The sequence below is a fragment of the Geospiza fortis genome, unplaced genomic scaffold (genome assembly GCF_000277835.1).
Source record: "Geospiza fortis unplaced genomic scaffold, GeoFor_1.0 scaffold366, whole genome shotgun sequence".
NCBI lineage: Eukaryota > Metazoa > Chordata > Aves > Passeriformes > Thraupidae > Geospiza > Geospiza fortis.
This window is the reverse complement of record NW_005054342.1, coordinates 3,404,295-3,424,327: the sequence shown is the minus strand read 5'-3', so window position 1 is coordinate 3,424,327 and position 20,033 is coordinate 3,404,295. Positions and strand designations below refer to the sequence as shown.

General features: G+C 37.0%; 1 protein-coding gene across 1 annotated transcript in view; it reads right to left on the bottom strand.

The window, feature by feature from the left end:
• Window positions 1–1,204: 1,204 nt before the first annotated feature.
• The window catches only part of LOC106631860 (interleukin-5 receptor subunit alpha-like), a 23,080-nt gene continuing 4,251 nt past the window's right edge, over window positions 1,205–20,033 (bottom strand). The window contains exons 2-11 of the mRNA XM_031058368.1: window positions 15,985–16,151; window positions 13,688–13,842; window positions 13,411–13,558; window positions 12,753–12,861; window positions 12,477–12,664; window positions 10,325–10,461; window positions 8,683–8,827; window positions 4,783–4,870; window positions 3,521–3,608; window positions 1,205–1,327 (exon numbers count right to left, since the gene is read on the bottom strand). Of these exons, the coding sequence (XP_030914228.1) occupies window positions 1,205–1,327; window positions 3,521–3,608; window positions 4,783–4,870; window positions 8,683–8,827; window positions 10,325–10,461; window positions 12,477–12,664; window positions 12,753–12,861; window positions 13,411–13,558; window positions 13,688–13,842; window positions 15,985–16,151 (1,348 nt within the window). The remainder of the gene's footprint in view (window positions 1,328–3,520; window positions 3,609–4,782; window positions 4,871–8,682; window positions 8,828–10,324; window positions 10,462–12,476; window positions 12,665–12,752; window positions 12,862–13,410; window positions 13,559–13,687; window positions 13,843–15,984; window positions 16,152–20,033) is intronic.

Below are 20,033 nucleotides of genomic sequence, written 5' to 3'. Positions count from 1 at the left end.
TTGTTCAGACATGTCTAAATTGAACTTTCCACTTGTCACCAGCCATTCTTAATAATAAAGTAGAAACAGTGTAATCTTCTCCATTGTGGACTTTTTACCAAAACAAAAAGCACATTTAAGTGAATCAAGACTCAGCACCAAAGTGTATCATAAAAACTTTATATTTCAAACACACAAACAAAATTTTTTATATTGTTATTTCTTCCAATCAATATTATTCTGACATGGAAAAATATTACCAGTACTGAAAGCAAGTAATTTTTATGTATCTTCCAAACCTTCCAGAAAATTATGTCCATCAATGATTTGTATTTCCCGCTTTCAGAAAAGCAATACCTCCCTTGCAAAATCAATTAATTATCTTCTAGTCAAATAAACACACTCCCAGCTAAGAGTTAGAATAATCTGCCCTGACTGTATACAAGAAAATGGACTAGCATAGCTCATCACCTCATGGAATCAGGAGGAAATATTCTTTAATAGGACAGGGAAAAATAAATAGCAAAAGTTGGTCAGTTCTGAACTTATAACTTCTTTGAATTAAACTTACTTTAAAAATCACAGTACAGCAGAAAACTTGGTTTTCTTTACCTCATATAAAGCTTTCTTATTTTACTTATTTTAACAACTGCTAAATTCCCAGTATTAAAAGACCTTGTCTTCACACATATCTTTCCTTTCTGGTTGATATGTGTTTACACAATGCAGTGACTTAGAAAGAGATATTTTTTTGTTGTTTTTGAGTTTTAGAGAACTCTTGTGAGATTCTCTTGCTGTTTCCAGAAACATTTACTGCTTCCACCATTTCTCATGACCACTTCAATCAGATGTTGAATAGCTAGTATGAGATTTGTATGAATAGTCAATCTTCAAAAAGTCTTGATCTAGCAGACAGTGCTTGGAAGCCATTATAGCATTATGAAACATTAACTCTAGTCTCATTTTAACCCAAGTGGACCTCAATATTAATTCATGTTTTCTGAGATGCTCTAGTTTTACTGGTCTGAAGATCAGGTTTTTTTTTTAGAGACAAACTGCAAGATACTCCTTTGTGTCTGTGATCCAAAGCTAATTTTAAGAGTTGCATGTTGTGAGAGCACAAGTTATTGGGCTCAAACTCCCATTTCAGCTGTTTGATCTGTTAGAATATTGTCCACCTCATGGGAAGGTACACTTGCATGCCGATACAAAAGGCATGTCAGCTCTATAGGTCTTCTAACATGAATTCCTTCAAACATTTCTGCAGTTGAATGTTCCCATCTCTGTTCTCTTCTGCTGTTCTCAGAATAACCTCTGAATTCATCTCCATTTGCATTGACATATGTTGCTGTTGGATAAAAATGACATTATGCACAAAATGCACATTCACCGGTATTAAAAATTCTGTACATTTTTACAAGCACTCAACTTATTTGTCATATATCTAGGATTAGTACATATTGCTTACTCTGTCACAACTGGAATACAAAGATTATATTAATTACTCTCTCAATCTACAAGTTGTTCACAGGCAAATTTACTTAGTTTTTCTGAGCCTTAATTTTATTTCTTGGCACTCTCCAGGCTGATATGACCATTGTGCCATCAGCAATCACTTGAATCAAAAGATCACAGTGTCTTCTCAGTAATTTGTTGCTATCATGTAGACAGTAACTCCCCAGCTATGCCGAAGTCTTCTGTCAAAGGTTTATTCAGTGTTTGTGATAGTTTAGGGACAGAAATAAATTCTTTCTCTGTCAGCAACATTAAATATAGGTGTTTTTGTGATAGTATTTTGAATATAAAGACCCCTACATAGCAGTTTACACAGTTCTAACACGAAGGGAGGTACAGAATATAAAGCTGATGGTTATGATTCTTTGTTCTGCTAGTCCATATTCATAGCCACAATGGGTATTATCAGTTAATTTGCTCACAATTACTGGTAAAAATGGGTGAGAAGGACTTCAGCACAGAAGAGGTGATAAATATACTTTTTAACCAGCTGAGCTCAGGGTCAACATGGCACTTTTAGCATCAAATTTGGTCCAATTACATTGACCAGAAGTGTCATAGAAATTATTCTGAATCCTGAGAATAAGAGACTTGGCCTCAGGTCAATTCTGGACCTCTTGAGCTTTCCTGAGAAGATGAGTGCAGTGAAGAGGAGGAGCACAGTCTGCTCTGGGACCCAGCCCCAGAGGCTTGTGGAATGAACTCCAAGTGCAAGCTCAAAACACTTCAATCTTCAATCTTTTAATTTGTCATTTGATTATTTAGAATATGCACATCGTTTTTCCCATAAATTAGTTTTGAGAAGATAAGATTAAACAAAACAACCCATTCTTCTTGCCTCACAACTCAAATTATGATTCCTGGATTGAGAGGATTTGTGGTTTCTGTCAGAGTTTGTAATGATGTAGATATATTATTAAAAAATGCCCCAAACCACAATATTGGAAGGCATACATCTTTTTGTTGGGAAAGAAAACAGCATAAGGAAACACACTGCAAATTACTAGTTAAATTGCTGAATACTCTACTAGATTTTGATATTTCAGTGTAAGTATAATAATATGGCAGGATAGAGTGAAATTTACAGAAATCCTGCAGAGCCTCTGAACAAATATTTTGAGCACACAGATCAGAGAAAATCCTCATTACAGTTTTCTATTTCAATGATGCTTTCCACCAAAAAATCATAATTTGGGCACACCTGTGTCTTCTCATGTGTTGCAGAACCAGGTAAGAAGCAATCTTATTGTCCCTTCTAGCACACAGTTCACTGTGTAGCTTTTCTGGAGTTACACACATCCTAACTACTGCCTGACTGGCACATTTTTCCTTGCAACTCACACAATGACAGCAATAAGAAACACTGACTGTGCAAGCCAAGGAGCTCCATTAACAACAGTCACCAAATACTGTAAATATTTAGTCCTTGTTTGCCAAGCTAACTAAAGACTTGTAATGTGGCATGAGATAAACAACCACCTGAGCTCACGGTGCATCAGCTCTTCCAAAGTAAACACCTCTGCTTGTGGCTTTGTCCTGAAGCAGGGGCACAGCTGTGGTAGGTTACATTGCATGCATTGTGCAGCCTCCTCCTTCCTGCTAGAAGAATGTGCACATTTACTACTGCAGAGCCAATGACTTGTAGATCGCCACAAAAAGTTCCCCTTGATAACTGGCTGACATACTTACATGTATAACATCCCATAACTGACTATTCCTCAGGGACTCAGGGTGATCACTCCTTAAAATGTTGGCCCACTGAGTGTGGATATGATGAAGCACCTTGGAGCACACTGGACATTTTAGTCCCCTGAGGATTTGCTCCATCCTGTCTAGTGGCATCAGTCCTGTAACTTCCACAAGGTATTCTGTTCTCACAACAAATGCTGTACATACCTTTTCCCTCTTTTTTGTTTTGTTTTGTTTTAATTAGATGCTGTTCCAAATGCAATGCTGTACCATCCAATTGCAAGTAATGTCATGCGTGTCAGTGTGGTGAGAGAAAAAGAGAAGCAAGACACACTACCTGCTGGTGAGTCTCATCTGCTAACCACGTTTTGATGTTATTTGAAGGATGTGGAACAGGTGTGGTTAAAACTTCCAGGCATCTGTACCTGCAAGACAGTGATACAGGCACGCTACTATTCTTGTCTGCAGGAACAGATCAGACATTAATATAATATATATTTGTAATATGTATTCCAGTTGCAAGACAGGCATCTACTATTTCTAAAGGCATTTAAACTTTTTTTTCTTTCTTTTCACTGTAGACACTTTTTTCAACATTTTCACTAGCTCTTCTTTAGCCTAACTGGTTTCTAACCTGCAGGAGTTTTAAAAGGACTGGATGTATATAAAAAACCTATGATTTCTACACAAATAATATTTCCAAGCAAAGTGAGGACTTGTGGCATACTACTGTGTCTGTAGCTTAAAAAGTTATTCCTATGTACTCTTTCCATAATTAAAAATTGATAATTTCTTTTTTACAAATCAGGAATAATGATTAGTCACTAACAAAATAATAAGTTTACTTTTAATAGAGGCTCCACTTACATACTGCACCTTCCAAATATTAAGGTATCTTGAGTCATCATCCTATCCTGGACAAGTTAATTTCACAGTTCAAGAAAGCCTTTACTGCCATAGGCAGCTGTCAATAGGGAAGTTATGTTGCCAGGCGGAAAAGTAGTGGCATAGAGAGTTAGCAGCATTGACAGCTGGTGGGTGCAGGGCCACTACTCTTCTTTGCTCTACTAATGGCATTAATAGCACAGCAAAGCAAATTCATTCCACCAGACTGACTTCCCTTTTTTATTTCTAGTAAAGTCTCCAGTTTAGAGTGAAAGACTACTGGTCATAACACCCATGATCATGAAATGAAATTGGACAGCATGACATGAAGTTCATCTCTGGTCTGATTAATAGAGGTGGCCTTGATGCAGAATCTGTGAAAGCATGCAGTAGAGTCACACTGAAGATAGAGAGGCAGCTGTCAGAGTAAGATTAAAAAATGTCATTTATAGTGGCAGAAATACATCAGAGAGTAAGGTGTGAGACTGGATCTGTGGGGGACTGTGGTAGGAGCTTCAAGAGAAGAATTACAAGTGTCAGTGTCTTACACTAGGTCATAACATCAAGCACTAGCTTGTTAAAACAACAGTTGAAAAGGAACAATTATCTGCTTCTTGAGAAAATCTGTGTTTGACTTTTATCATTGTATGGTTTACTCTTATCCTGACCCCTCTTCCATCAGAAATTTATACAATCATCAGAAATGTACACTACCTTCTACATGCATATATCAGCAGAACTCCAAGGAAAACCAGAGAGCAAAACAATGTGAGGCTTAGCAGTAGGATATCCATTGTCTTTTCTTAAAAAAAAAAAAAAAGGAAAAGTAATGTTAGTTATATGGGAGAGGCTAGGATAGTTAATAATGCATTGTATATAGACTCATAAATATTGCTCTATTCCTGAACTGTCACAGATTTAAAGAAACATTTCCTGGAGATTTTTTTAGGGGAAAAGGGCTTCTGACTTCAGCACTGTTCCTTCCTCCCCTTCCTCCTTCTAGCCCTCAGCCTTGCTGCTGTCTTTGTCCAGCACTTGCTCTTGCTTCTTTCCATTCCCTCCTTTTCCTGAAATTCTGCTCTCATATCCTGGGCATGGCCTGCCCTGCCACTGGATATTTCCACATGCCTTGACTCCTCTGGATATGAAACCCTCTGTCCATCTGCTCTTGGTGTTTCTGCTGCTGCTCCTGAGCTCCTACTGCTGCTACCTCCCATCTCCACACACCATGAGTCCCTCTCTTCTGCCTCCTCACCACTTCACAGCTGTAACTGATTTAAGGCAAGATGAAAATAAAAGCATTTTGTCAAGCAAAATATTCTTTTTGATTCAAGAAGCAGCATTTGGTTTCTATTATACTTACCTTTTTAACCCTGCTTGGCATAGTCCTAAAGAAATGGCATCAATACATATTTATATTGTTCAACAAATACTACTACTCTGTACCTTGCATTTCTTCCTCCAAAATACCCAAAATAGCAATGTATTTTGGTTGACTCAGAATTTTTTTCTGGGAAATTTTATTTCTTGTTTAATATCTAGCTTCAGAACCACAACTTGTTTGGACTAGTTTTAACTAAGTATTTTGAAGAAAAACAGGCAAGGACAGCTCTTAAAATATTTATAGTCTGAGGCCAGTTAACCAGTAGTGTTAGGATCAATCTAGATTAAAAATCAAATTATAAAAAAATAAAAGTTCTGAGTTTGAACCCATTTATTTCCACAAATTTCATATGAAACCAAGAAAAAAACTCAGAAACTTGTGGGCAGAACTTAAAAGAATATGCCTTATAAGAATATGCCTTATCTGCTTTAAAGTACAAAACTACTCTTTATTCACTTTAAGATGAAAAGGAAGTTACTTTCTTCTTGCTGTCTGAGATGAAGGCTCAGAAAACTTATTCTGAACCACCTCTGTGGACTGTGTAGTAGAATTTTTTTTTTAGTTTGTGGTAACTTCTCTGCATCATTCTGCTAACCCTACATCATGCACACACCCAGGAGAAGAGGAAGTCCTGTTCTTATCATCAGCTGAACCACAAAGGGGTTTGCTTCTCCTGCTTTCTTACCTCTTGCATTTTGGAGAACAGCAAGAAAAAGAAGCACATATATTCTTTTGGGTAGACCATTTCATGGTGGGTTTTTTGTTTGGTTGGTTTTTTTTTCAGATGCAAATGCTTTAAGTTTGACAGAAATAACAGAACTTTGAAACCAAAACTAGTGGCTTGGTTTGCAAAAATGCAGAACACTTCTGAATTACTACAAACTTCAAAGTGATCTATGAATGCTCATCAGCTCTAAAAATTAGACCAATTATTTCAAGTTTCTACATATGAATAAAGCTGATTAAACATTTCTTTTTTTAGCAGAAAGTTTTGATAGTAAACAGCTCAGTTCAGGTTAAATTGTGAAGAGTTTTTTTTGAGGCCATATGCTAATTCCAAAGGAGAATTAATGTTTTCCTCATGAGAAAATTAGCAAATTCTTTTCATGTCAAAGGAACATTTCAGAACAAATATTTTAGTTATGTTTTGAATTATGTTATTTCATTTTGATGTTTCAGCTTTTTTTTTAAATGAAGGCTAAAATGCCTTTTTAAAATGCATTCTTAAAGAAATGTTGCACATTTCCTAGATGAAACAGTAGAATGTCAAGGAGAAGCAAACAGAAAGCAGGTCATGCCATGCTTCTTCAAGAATTTCAGTAGAAAGAGATCCTGTAACACCAGAAAAACTGACACATTTCAAAACAAAAATATTGAATGGATGTTTTTCTTCTTGGGTTACTTGCATAATGTCCATTTATACATCTTTCCAATTAGAAGCAGATGGAACACAGAATACAGAGTAAAATGGACAGAAAAAATTGTCTCAGCATGAAAGGCGGTATGTAAAAAGATTTGGCTGAGCACCTGACCCTCCAGTGGAATAACTCCATATATTAATTTTATAAAACCCACTGATTCTTCCTGAGGAGGAAAGAGGGGAACTGCTGCACCACATGTGCAGTATGCTCCAAGGTAAATCATCCTGCTGTACTGAACACATGTAGATATTACAGCTCATGTGCCATGGGGGTCTTGTCCATCATAAACTTTTCTGAAGTGGAGGAAACATGCTGTGATTCTCAAACCTCAGGAACAGCTGTAAAGGAAGCTGGGAAAGCAGCAGTGTTGGAAACAGCTAAAGCAGACTGCAGATCTGAGAGCAAGGTTTGATAAGCTGGAACCAGGATGGGTGACTGCCTAACTCCATTTCCTTCTTCTGCTGAAAGGCTGCCAGGGGACAAATAAATCTACATGCCTCCTCCCAGAGGACCTCTTCTGATTTCCCCTATCTACACCTCAGATGTGGCTGGCCTGATGCCAGGCACACAGACCAGGCAGACCCCTCCTAGGCCACGCAGCAGTCCTAAACTCTCTCTGTCCTCAGTGAGAAGAAAGGGGAATCCCTAAAGAGGAATTTAAGACTCTTATGGTCTCAATATTTCTCTCCTTCACCACAATGAAAATGAAGGGCAATTAGGTTTCTCTCTCCAGATATTTCACAAGTGGAATTCTTTTGAAATTAAATGAATGAATTTAGGCCAAAAAAGGTTTCAGCGGACCAGTGGGATACAATGAAGCATCTGACAGAGCAGGCAGCCAGTATCCAGTAAACTCTATAACTGAATTTACATTCAACCCATTTCAAAAATAATAATGTCTTGCCTGGCATTTCCTGTCCTCAGGTAAATATGCATTTGAAGCTCAAAGATCAAAATATTCCAAGATACAGTCTGTTTTATTAAATAATGATACTCACCTTGTTTTGTTTTACTACCCACAATACTGTACTTTTTTTGCATGTTGACACACAAGTTTTTCTTTATAAATACAGCCTCACACCACTGTACTACTTCCCCTCTGCCTAACCTGATGGCAGGAAGCTTCTGCAAGTGGAGGCATTTTTCTTGTCATGGAAAGCACACCAATATTAGGTGTTTTCTTTATAGAGGATGAAGGAAAAGTATTGCAAGGCTCGTGTTTACTTTCTGCTCAAGTGAGATGTTGGGGCCAGAGCACATATATTTAAATGAGAACTAAACTATTTCCTATATCTGTCAGATATGAAATTATTCCACCTGTGTAATAAGGACTTAGTCCTTAAATACTATATGGTTTGATGAATGGTAGGACTTTTGTGGATTTCTTGGCTTACTAACTCCAGCTGAAAGTATTTTTAGAGATATGTGGGCTGTCCTTTGCAGGACAAGGCAACAGGGTGGAGGGATGATGGTGTTAGGCCCTAGTCAGCTGCTGACCATTATTATTTCCTGAAGGCTGTCAAGAGTCAGGTGTAACTTAAGTCAGGACAACAGCTCTGTAAAAAGCAGGGAAGTAGAACTCAGACTAAGGACTCTGCTTCCCTACAGCGGAGCTTTAAGGGGTCCTGGTGTGTGCCATGGACCCCTAGGTACAGTTATGCCCCAATATCAGCCTGGAGAAGAAGAGAGGCAATAATGAAGTAAATATATTGAGTGGTAATATAACCCATGAAAACAATGAAGTAAATATATTGAGTGGTAATAACATAACCCATGAAAATAGTAATGAGTAGTAAGTACATAACTTACCATCGTGAATAAACACCGGTTCACTCCATTCACTCCAGATCTTGTTTGCTATGCAAATCTCTTTCTTTACCCTCACTTGTGCTGCACATCTTTTTGCTGGCTTATGAAATGGATACTTATAGTTCTCTGCAGTGACATTTGCAATCTATCAAGAGATGTTTAGGGGATTACTTTAAAGTATTTTGCATTGTAGTTCAAACAGATATAAACTAGGGATGTCAAATACTACTATTTACATCTCTAACTGATAGGAAGAGATTTTCAGAGCAAGTTCTTGTGTCCAGATACAATTGACTCTCATCTGATGTGTGTTAAAACCCAACTGAACATGAAGAGAGACTGGAACTGGTAAGATGCAAGGAGGTATCATTTATGGTAGGACATTAGGAATTTGAAAACACTGATTTGCCTTTCATTTTTTATCACACCACATATAGGATGAACACAGTAACTGTGGAACTGCAAGTTTCAAGATTTTGGTGTGGGTAGTGTGCTAGACTTGCTTCTCTGTTAGAATAAAATCTTCCATTTTTCACCTGGAGGGTGTCCCTTGTTTTTGTGGCTGTCCTGAAACATCTTTAATTATGCCTATGAAAAAAAAGAACATCCCTTCAAAAGATCAAGCCCAAACATGGAGTGGTGAAATTTAAAGAAGAGGGATCTTTAAATAATCCTTAATCACTTTTAAATGCTGAAGCAAACTTCTATATATAAACAATGTTAAAAATTTTAGGAGTAATAAGAAAGAGAGAAAACTCTTGCTTGTAGAAGTTAAAAGCGATGTTAAAAGGCTGCAAAGAAGTAGAAAGTATGAATCTTGTACATGGAGAAGCATGGAACCTTTTCTTTCTTGGTGTTAGAAAAGCATGATCTGTTCTCTTCATACTGGCTGATCTGGTGTGGATTTGACTCTGTGTGCCATGTCACTTCTTTCTCTTCCCTTTAAGGCTTTTCCAGTTCTGGTGTCTGTTAATATTTTGTGGTACCCAAAGCACAACATGAAACTTCAGGGGAAACTCAGCATCTAGATGGGCAAATTAGTCACAACCTGCATCTTACATGTGACATGCTGGTCATATACACTTAAATAACATTTGACCTTTGCCTAACACAGAATGATTGACTCAGTTTGTGGTTCAATGCAATCCACAGACCTTCTTTCTTCTGTAATGACTCCTATATTTTAATTCCTTATTTTGTGTTGACATATTTGACCTGTATTTCCTAATCATAGGATTTTCCTTATTACTGAGTTTTGGCTTGTTGATTTCAGACTTTAACAGAATTTCAAATTCTAATCTTGTTTCCCATGGTACTTGACAACCTTTCCTAGCTTCCAGATGATATTCTTTTTCTATAACAAAAAAGTCATTACAATCTATGTGATAATAATGTACGATTCAAATTTAATATAGAAGACAAAAACTTCAAATTCACTTCAATGCAAGACTGACTCTGAAAGATTTCATAAAATGTATTGATTTTTCATTTTTATCAGAAAGACAAGTTGGATTATTCATTAAAGACAATGGGATTTCTTTAAAGTTTGTTTGAGATTAAATTCTATTAAGTTCGAGGGATGCCTTGTTTTTGTGGAAGTTATGTTGTACAGACTAAGTGCACTACCAGGGAAACTGATTACCTTATGATCTGTTATTTTCACTTGGTACAAAAAACACTTTTTCCTTGCTGAACCAATAGTAGGTGGAGGCTTCCAATCAATTTTAATACTTCTGTTTTCAAGGGAAACTGAGATGTTGATTGGTGGGTTCAGCTTCTCTGAAAAATAAAGCACAGAGAGACCTTCTGTACCTGATGCTCTTTCTTGTATTTAAACAGATGTAAAGCAAATGAAAGTACATCAGTCCTTAAAATACACAGCTGAGTGTTTTGGAGTTTGCCACGCCCAAAGCAGACATTCTAGTGAGTGACACATTTTCTTTGAAATTGCTGTTCAGTAAGTACCTCAAAATAAAGAGACGTAGTTGGGGTTTTCCACATATCTTTCTAGGAAAGGCAGAAAGCGTGGAAGGAGAAGAAGGCCCTCTCTGGAGTCAGTGTTGCGTTGAGGATACCCTGAGTCTGCTACTGGCTCCATGTCATGTAGGACACATGTGTTTTGTCTACCCACAGTCCTGGTATTATTACTTTTAAAAAATGGAATTTCATCTCTCAGAGAGAGGTTACAGAGGGGACACTTAGAAAGTCTTCATAGAATCTTAGAAGGGTTTGGGTTGTAAGGGACCTTAAGGACCATCTAGTTACAAATCCCCTGCATGGGCAGGCCCACCTCCCACTAGAGCAGGTTGCTCCAACCTGTCCTTGAACACTTCCAGGGATGGGGCATCCACAATTTCTCAGAGCAACCTGTTGCCCAGAGATTTGTCTGATTTGATACATGAAGATTTCTGCAGATGCTTAAGAAATATCTCTCTTTCTCTCTCCTGTAGAGGAGCAAGCAAGCACTTGCTATGGAGGAAGTACAGTATTGGACATTTGGGTCCCCAGGATTTCAGCTCATATATATTCAGCTTATATTTGGACTCCTATAAGCAATTCTACAGTTATTTTTTAGCATGGCAAGTGTTAGAGCACTGCTCCAGAGTGCGTGCTCAGTACCCAGGCATCCTCAGTCTTTCTCAGCTGCTGCTGCATTTCTATGAAAGGAAGAACTCCAGCTGGAGTTTTCTGAAAAATCCCTCCCAGCAGAGGCAGAAGTGCATGGGAAGTTTCTGCAGACAGGGTCAGCGAGGTCGGGGGACGACAGGGCTGCAGCGTGAGAGGCAGAGAGGGTGAGTGGCAGCACGACAGGTCCCTGCAGCTGCTGTGCTTGCTCTAGCAGCCTTTGAAGGTGGGGGCACACCATGAGCTCTGAAGAGACATGAGCCATGAGAAGAGGAAAAAGCAGGGATTTTAAGTTTAGTCTCTAAAATACTGCTGCCAGACCATTCTCCCTTCTGTAAGGATGTCAAGAATAGGCAGCAATTTCATTTCATTTCATCCTTTTGTCATATGCCAGATTATAGCTGGCTCTGATTGCAGTGTAAAGCTTTAGGTAAAGCAAACAATTTTAATGTCTTAGAAAAGGTTAGATGAGATCTAACTCAGAATAAATATTTAGAGTTTTAAATTATATTTTTATGATCCCTTGAGCTATGACTGATTCCCAGGTTACAGGTCTGGAAGACAATCAACATGGTAAAGACTTAAAAGGCATTTGAATCTGCATTCTTTGCTAAATTTCAGGTGAATTTCTTACCCATGAGGTTAATTCAAACTTCCCAGAGAAGTTAGGAAAAGTAATTTTATATGATCATTCAAAACTGTTGATAATTAAAAATAACTGCCAAGATATTTTTAACTTAAAAAATAAATAAAAATTCTACTAATGTTTGAGAACATTCATATTCCTAAATTCAGGTTATAAGTGAGACTTGTGACTATTTATGTTCTTTGTCTTAATCACACTTGCTCAGCACTATAAAAAAAGGATAGAAAAGAAAAAAATGGAGAAACAAGGGTACAATGCTTAGAAATTGTTTCCTCACATTAGCCTATCTTTTCTTTTAATTAAAATTATAAATAAACAATGTTATTGAATCAGACAAAAAAAATTAAAAAGCCTTCAGCCCTAATTCATTTTGCTTTATCTTTGTGTAACATTCACACTAAGATGAATGCCTAAATAGTTAGAATTATTATAATGACTTTATCACACCTATTTCCTTTTTTGATTTTCATGAAGTAACCAATAAATAAAATTTTCATAATATACAATAAAAGACAATACTTACCTATTTTCTGAGGTGTGAAAGCTTTAAAATAAGACAGTCCTCTTGAACTATTTCTCAAATTTCTCACAGTTATGTTTAAATTTATTTTCCTTGATGGTTGGAAATGTATTTCTTTCATATAGCATCCAATATTTTTCTTCCTTGCATTTTTTATATATTGCTGGCATGCAAAAACCTTTCCTACATGTCTGTGAGAAAGAAATATAAGATTTTTTTAAAACAAAGACTTAGGTCCAAAATCATGGTTTCATACTTATTTTGCTAAACATCCTTTACCTGTATGAGGTAAAGATCTGGATATCTTCAGGTGCTTCTGCTTTGATGTGCCAGGTGCAATTGAAAAAAGAAATGTTATATATGATGCACGAAAGATTCTGAATGTAAACTGCAACAAAGAAATGGTAAAAAGAAAGAGTCATGTTGATTGTACATTGATTTCCTAATAACAACATGATGGTTGCCTCTACAAACCCATTATATTGCCTTATTTCTAGAAGCATGAAAAAGTACTATCTGAGAAAAAATAAGTCTTTTTGCTATGTAGACTGTGCAAATTGGGAAGCATATCTATTACTGACACCAAAGCCTTACTAACCCACTTAAAAACAAATTAAAATCTCTGATCTTTTAAGAATTGCTGAAATCACGTGATACAGAAGGCAATCTTTATGATACATGAGTTGCTAGGGAAATGAAAAGAGGGTTTGGGTCATACTGACATCTTGCTCAGCAGAGCTGGAGTTTTCTGAATCTGAACACATCTAATAAAGGAAATAATGCTGCAATATCTCAAGGTACTATGAACCATATTCTTAACATATCTGTACCAAAAAAAAAAGTAGCAGAAGATAATAATGATATTTCAGAAATTCTCCAAGACAGGAAATTATCATAAATGCTTGGATGTCCTTACAACAAGCAGGAAATAGCTGACCTGGAGGTGCCTTGTAAGTAAGTTCTGTCCAGTCACTCTCCTTAATTATGTCTTCTGTTTCTTTTGCAAAAAGTTGTGTCTTAACTTTAGCATTAAAACCAGAGTGTAATTGAAGATGTATTTTCTTTTCCTTCTCCTGCAGTCTTTCCTAGGAGGAGGAAGAAGAAATTCCATGAAGGTAGACAGTTCTAAGTATTGGGAGGGAAATTATGCAAACTCATCTACTGAATAATACAATATATTATTTCACTTTATGTGCAACCTCTGAAGAACTTACTTTCCTTTCCTTAGTGGTATTGAAGAACTTATAACTCAAAATATACTTCACAGTGTATTTCTTGGCTTCTTCTTTTGTCAGGTTGTTGTTCCAGGACAAAATAACTCTTGAATCATCCTTGGTGGCCCATATAACATTGTGCAGCCTAAGTGCATCTGCAATTACAATGACATTACGTAGAGAGAGGATCCTCCACTGTGTGCACTGAGGAATTGTCTCTCAGCAAGGCTTGCATGCCCAGTAGCTCTGTCAGGACCTCTGTTCTTGCATGGAGCAGGAATTTCTGAGCTTTTATCTATATGACTTTCAGCAATAGGAATCATGCTGCTCTTTGCAGCTCTCAAAATTAATTGGTTCACTTTTGCCTGTCTTGGACACCTCCCCTACTGCAGGTCTCTATTTCTCCCTATGGGCCATAGAAAGTTCCTTGACAAATTCAGATTAGAGATCTGGGAAGGTTAGCATAGGATGAACTGTTAATAGTCTACTTACCCTTTATGTCTTCTTTTCCACTTGCCAGGACTGTGGAAAACAGTGTCTTATGTTGGAAAAAGCTCAAAATCAGCAGGACATGAATGACTGTCACATGTGCCATAGCAAATGTTTTGGGCCACAGGTCTGAGGAAACTGGAGACTCTTTAGTTCCAAGTTTGATTGAAAAAGTAGTTAGAACACGATGTTTTCATTTTGCACCTGTGAAATATTAGGAAAGCGTCACCGAGACGCTTAAAAGGTGTCTAAAGTACAAAAGGTAAATATGAAAGGACATCTCTTTGACAGGTCCTGTTGACTGGTGCCTGCTGTTGCCAGGATGTTTGTACTCAAGCCCACTCTTTGACTGGGTGCCAGGGCCAGAGAGAACATGTGCCATAGAGGTTCTGAGTGACAGCACAGCTTTGCTTGCAAGCCAACAGCACAGATATGACACTGCTGACACTGCAAGTGTTTAGGCAGGGCCCACCTGACATAACCATGACTAGATTTAAGCGCAGTAGCTCTCCTTGTGTGTGTTATCTGTCCTCTTGTGACCATAGAGAACTGTTATTTCTAGACTATGACTTGTGTTACCTGGTTTGGGGGGATATGAACCATTAGAGATGAATCCTGACTTTTGAAAAAGTATCAGCAAGAGAATTTCAGGTGTTTGTTAGATTTGGAATACAGTGAGCAAACAGATTCAGACTAATCCAAGTTAGTTTTAGCAAGACAGCATTGTTATTTCTCTGAAGGGTCTAATTTAGAGGTTGCTTTAATGTAAAACAACATTTGATACCTTCTGTGTTCATATGCCTCCATGTTCAGAGCCTTTCACTCACTAACTGATTTATCTTGGCTCTGATTGTTTTCACTTTTAAATTCTCAGATATATTGTGTCCAGGGATCAGCACCTGGAGCCATATCAAAAGGTTCACAATATATTGGCTAATAAGTGGCACTGGTCATGTAGAGGAAAATGTGTGAACATTCAGCACATCAGAAAAATCTACAATGAGGTTTCCTGGAAAAAAAAAAAGAAATACACAGACACTTAAAATTACATACATATACAGATTAATTTATAATGCTATTTTATCACAATGCAGAGAAAAAGAGACTCCTTAAGGAATGCTGCCCTTGTTTATGAAGTGCTGTGAAAAAGCCATAACAGAAAGCTGTGAGGCAGAGGTTTCCCATTCTGTTCATTCTGGAGTGATCTCAGCTGTAGCATCAGCAGCAGCTATAGTGTGCAAGTCACACTACGCACATGGCAAACAAAAAAAAAGAGTAAGTTCTCCTGCTTGGTGTGCCCAGGTAAGAAGCCAGTTCTAATTGTCTGGAGAGGGAAGGGGTGAGCTGTGCCATTAATTGTGCTCCTAGAACAGTATGGTGTGTGGCAGGAGGAAAAAGTCAGGAAAAATATGAAATAAAGACAAGGAAATTTTGATGGTTTACTATTCAACATGTAGTGGCTTATCTCTCTCCATGGAATGGAGCAATCAAAACCAGTCCTAGGAACATGTAAGTACTTTATTTAAATTAGCAGAAAGGGAAAAATGAGGATGGAAAACACTAAGCAAGTTAAAATACCTGTGGCTAATATTAACATGATTTTTTTAAAAAACACGAGTCAAAAGGGGATGTGGAACAGGAAAAGGAACAAAATAAATCTTACAGTAGCAACAATTTTGGTGTTAGAAACAAAAATAGACATAATTTGTGCAGCAATACAAATGCATTTATAGTTGGAGACAGGACACACAGGGGCAGACGAGGAAGACTTTTAAAGTCTGAACAAGTTTAGAAAAAAGCCAACCAACCTGAGTCAAAGAAGGACATTTCAGGTGAGACCAATGCTGTTTCCCCAGGGTGAGTTGCTCCTAGGAGTACCTTTTGTGCAGGACTGAGAGGCACCTCTGCACTCAGTGTGCAGTGAACACGGGCACCTTCTCCCACTGACGCTGCAAGGCTGGACAGGGCGAGCAGGCTGCAAACAGGACCAGGAAAATGCATGGAAAGCTACCAAAAAAACTATTAGAGGTGCAATGCACAAGCTCAGCAGCTCTAGGTGCTGGGAGAATACTTATGGAATGGGCTGCAGGAGGTGGCCAGAGTTGGGGATTATTTCTGAGTAACATCTCCTGTTCTCACTGCTGCAGGCAGAACAGCAGAAGGACAGCTGGGCTGACCCCACAGGGTATTTCTTATGTTTATATACAATTAATTAGTCCACCAAAAAACAGTAAAGTGAAAGCACTGCAGCATAATTATACCCAAAGTGACCAGGAGGGAACAAAACCTGTCCATACATAAAAAGCTTTTGATTTCACAAGATGTCAAAGAACACGTATTTTCATTTATGCCAGCATAGATGAGTTGAAAGACAGAACATTTCTTCTCAGACATATGCAGACAGGACTTTGTGCTCCTCATCCTGTGTTACAAAGAGGTTTGAGTTAGCTTATGGTGCTGAAATTCAGTCCATGATGTGCAAAATAAAAATTCCTTGCCTGACAATTTTTTTCTAATAAGACTCTCTGCTCTTTGGTCTCTGAAAAAATGCATACTAGCCAAATATACTTGCAGACAGTCCAGTTAATATAGTGGGACAGAAATTATCTCAACAATCTAAATCAAAACAAAAATAACAATAATGAAAAAAACAAAACAAAACAAAAAACAAACAAACAAACAAAACCCACAAAAACCCCCAAATTCTTTCCAAGCCATGTCCTGTCAAAAATGGGGCTTAAAAAAACCCCAAACAACTATACATATATTACCACTTTTTTTTTTTTTTTTTAATTTGTCCCATCTCTTTCACTTCTGAGCTTCAGCTACAGCTAATACCTGTTGGTGCCCAGCAATGTCTGGGTTACAGTAGTGCATTGCTGGAGTAAGAGAAAGGGAATAGAACTGACAGGAGCTGCCAGCTCATCCACCACTGCAGCTGCAGAGGCTGTTTGTACAAAACCCACCTGCTGAATTTGGGAAGCAGACAGAGAAAGAAAAATTAAAATAGCTAAAACAAGTTTCATAAAACTTACGAGCTGTTAGTTCAAGTGGCAGAACATGAAACTATTAAATTTTAAATCTGCATTATACATGTGTTTGAATAAAGCTATTTTAAAGATTATTATATCTTCCTAAATGTAAAAGTTAATTTTTTAATAAATAGTTTTTATATACATATGTTTTCTTTGAAAAATAAATTGTAAAATTTTCAAAAAAGACAATTTCAGGTGGTCTTGAAAATTATATTATGCCAAATTTGGAAAGTAAATTCAACCATTGAACAATGAAATCTTTTATTCATTGTTCTAATGCACAGTTTTAGATGAAGAGAATCACTGGCACTGTTTGTCTGATTAAGACTACCTAAAACTTAGACTTAATTAAAGATTGTCAGGTTTTCAGCACTCCCCACCCCCATCCCATATTTAATAGTAAAAAATTTAGAAATTGATTTATGAATGATGAAATAAACAGTATTGGTCAAATAAAGTTTAAGTCTCTTGGTAGCTGAAGAGTCAAATGTACCATTTACATTATTTTTTTCAAAACTTACCTTAATTTTAATGCTTGTTAAACCCTGGGTACCTATGTATCGTTTGAGCTGAGAAGTGCGACAGACCAGCACTGGAGAATGTCTTGGTTTAGGAACACAATGAGAAATTGATTCAGGAGACTTCCCTTTTCACAAGGCACTGCCTCAGAAAAGCCCATTGCAAGGGCCACTTCCCACTGAGGGGCTGAAGGACACCTCTGAATAAAACAAACACTGCCTGGAACCTTCCCCAAGGCCTTTGGACCTCTAAGGAGACACATCTCTGCATGACTAGCTCAGAAGTCAAAGCTGTTACTACTTTCCCCTTTTTGCATATGGAAGAGAAAGGTTTCAAGACTTTTTAAAATGTATTTTAATAAGCTTTTATCTTTTAAGAATAAAATCACACAGTTCAAGTGTGACCTATGAAATTAAAATCCTAGAAAGGTCCTACCCTACTTGCCATTGTTCTGCTGGTTTTTAGTGGCTCATATGCGTCTTTCAGTGTGCACCAAATTAGGAAATAAAAAGTCACAGAACTAATAAGGGAAAAGAACAAATAAGTCTTGCATCTTGAACAGGTAGGACTGTCTGTTTAACTCTTCATGTCTGAAGGTTTGTCCAGCCTGGTCTCTGAAATTGTCCTTTTAACTGTCTTGCTTTATAAAGTAAGCTAATTTGCAGTTATCACAAATGCAATTGCAAGACACACTGACAACTTATGAACGTCATTCTTGGGGGAGTTGACTGACTTGATAATAGGTGGGCTTGAAATCAACAACTTTGTTCATACACACTGATATTTTGCATTCCAGCTTTCCATGTTAAGCTGAATTTGGAGGGGTGATAATTAATAAAAATTGTGGTGATTTTGGGGGTTTTTTGTTTGTTTGGGGTTTTTGGTTTTTTTGTGGGGGATTTTTGATTTTGTATTTTGGCTTGGAACAGATATGGCACATTGTTCGCATTAAAAAGTTTATTCACTAAAGGATCTGACCCCAGGTTTTGGTGTAAAAATGAACTTAAGGTTCAAGACTGCATTATTTATTGTCTTTCCAAAAACTGCCAAATTTGGAAAAAATATTTCACAATCCATTCTATAAAGGGCTGAGAGGTCAAGTAATACAGTTTTTATCATTTGCTGGCTGGTGTGATCTTTTCCAGAGCATGGAAACTAACTTTTCTTCTTTGCTTTTCCCCATCTTTAGGTACTGGACACACAGCAGAGAAATGCTGAAAAAGGAAGAATCCCATAAAACACCTTCAGTGCTTGTTCAGTGAAGTGCTAGAAACCTGAAGACCTTCACTCTTGTCCCAGGCAGAGGGTGTTACAGTTATGTATGGAAAAAGTTTTATTTTTTCAGTATGTGTGTTAAAAATGCATGTTTGAAAGAAAACACAAACATATGAACAAACAAACAAAAAAATCCAGCTATAGAAATGCTGTAAAGAAGATCAATGAAATGTTTTGGATTGTCAATAGTAAAGTCTTAAAAACACCTGCTTTGTCTTTTGGATGCCTCTTTCTTTCAATAAAATATTTTTGACAATAATTACTCTGACTTATATCTAGATTTTCCTGATACATAGATTCAATAAGCTAATTTTGATCTTAGGTTAGAAGAGGATATATTTAGGTCCATGTGTTTGTTTTTTTGGGTTTTTTTTTTGTTTGGGTTTTTTTAATTTGGGGGGTTTTTGTTTTTTGTTTGTGGGGGTTTTTTTTGTTGGTTTTTTTTTTTTGGTTTTTTGGGGGGTTTTTTTGGTTTTGTTTTTTTGTTAAAGCTAGATAGTACAATTCAAGGTAAGGCTAAACCAACTTTACCACAAGTGCTTTAAGCCAATTGCTTCCTTGTTCTGGTGTTATTCAGACATGATCTTATGGTGGGGATGTACAAAACCCACATTTTTCTAATGATGAACTGAGATAAAGGAAGGTAAATGTTTCTGGAGAACTCTGACTATATTTAGAAGTGTGTTTTATTTAAGGGAGAAGAGTGTGACTTGGAATCTCAAATCCAATGGTAACAGTGGCAAACATGACCAAAAGCCCAGTACTCAATTTTTAAAATGTAGAAAACTTCATTCCCCTTGTGTCTCCTGTTTATTAGAAAAACATGCAAATTTTGTCTGGTTAAGGTGTGGTTTGTACTTTGAATTAATGGTAGCACCTCAACAATTGCAATATGTTTCTTCCTCTTCTTTTACACCATAACTCACTGCCATTACTGACTCCAGAGAAAAGAAGTTAATTACCTTGCACACATTTTTTTCTTAAAATTTTAAATAAATAAAGATTTTTATTTTATTTTTCAAATCTTC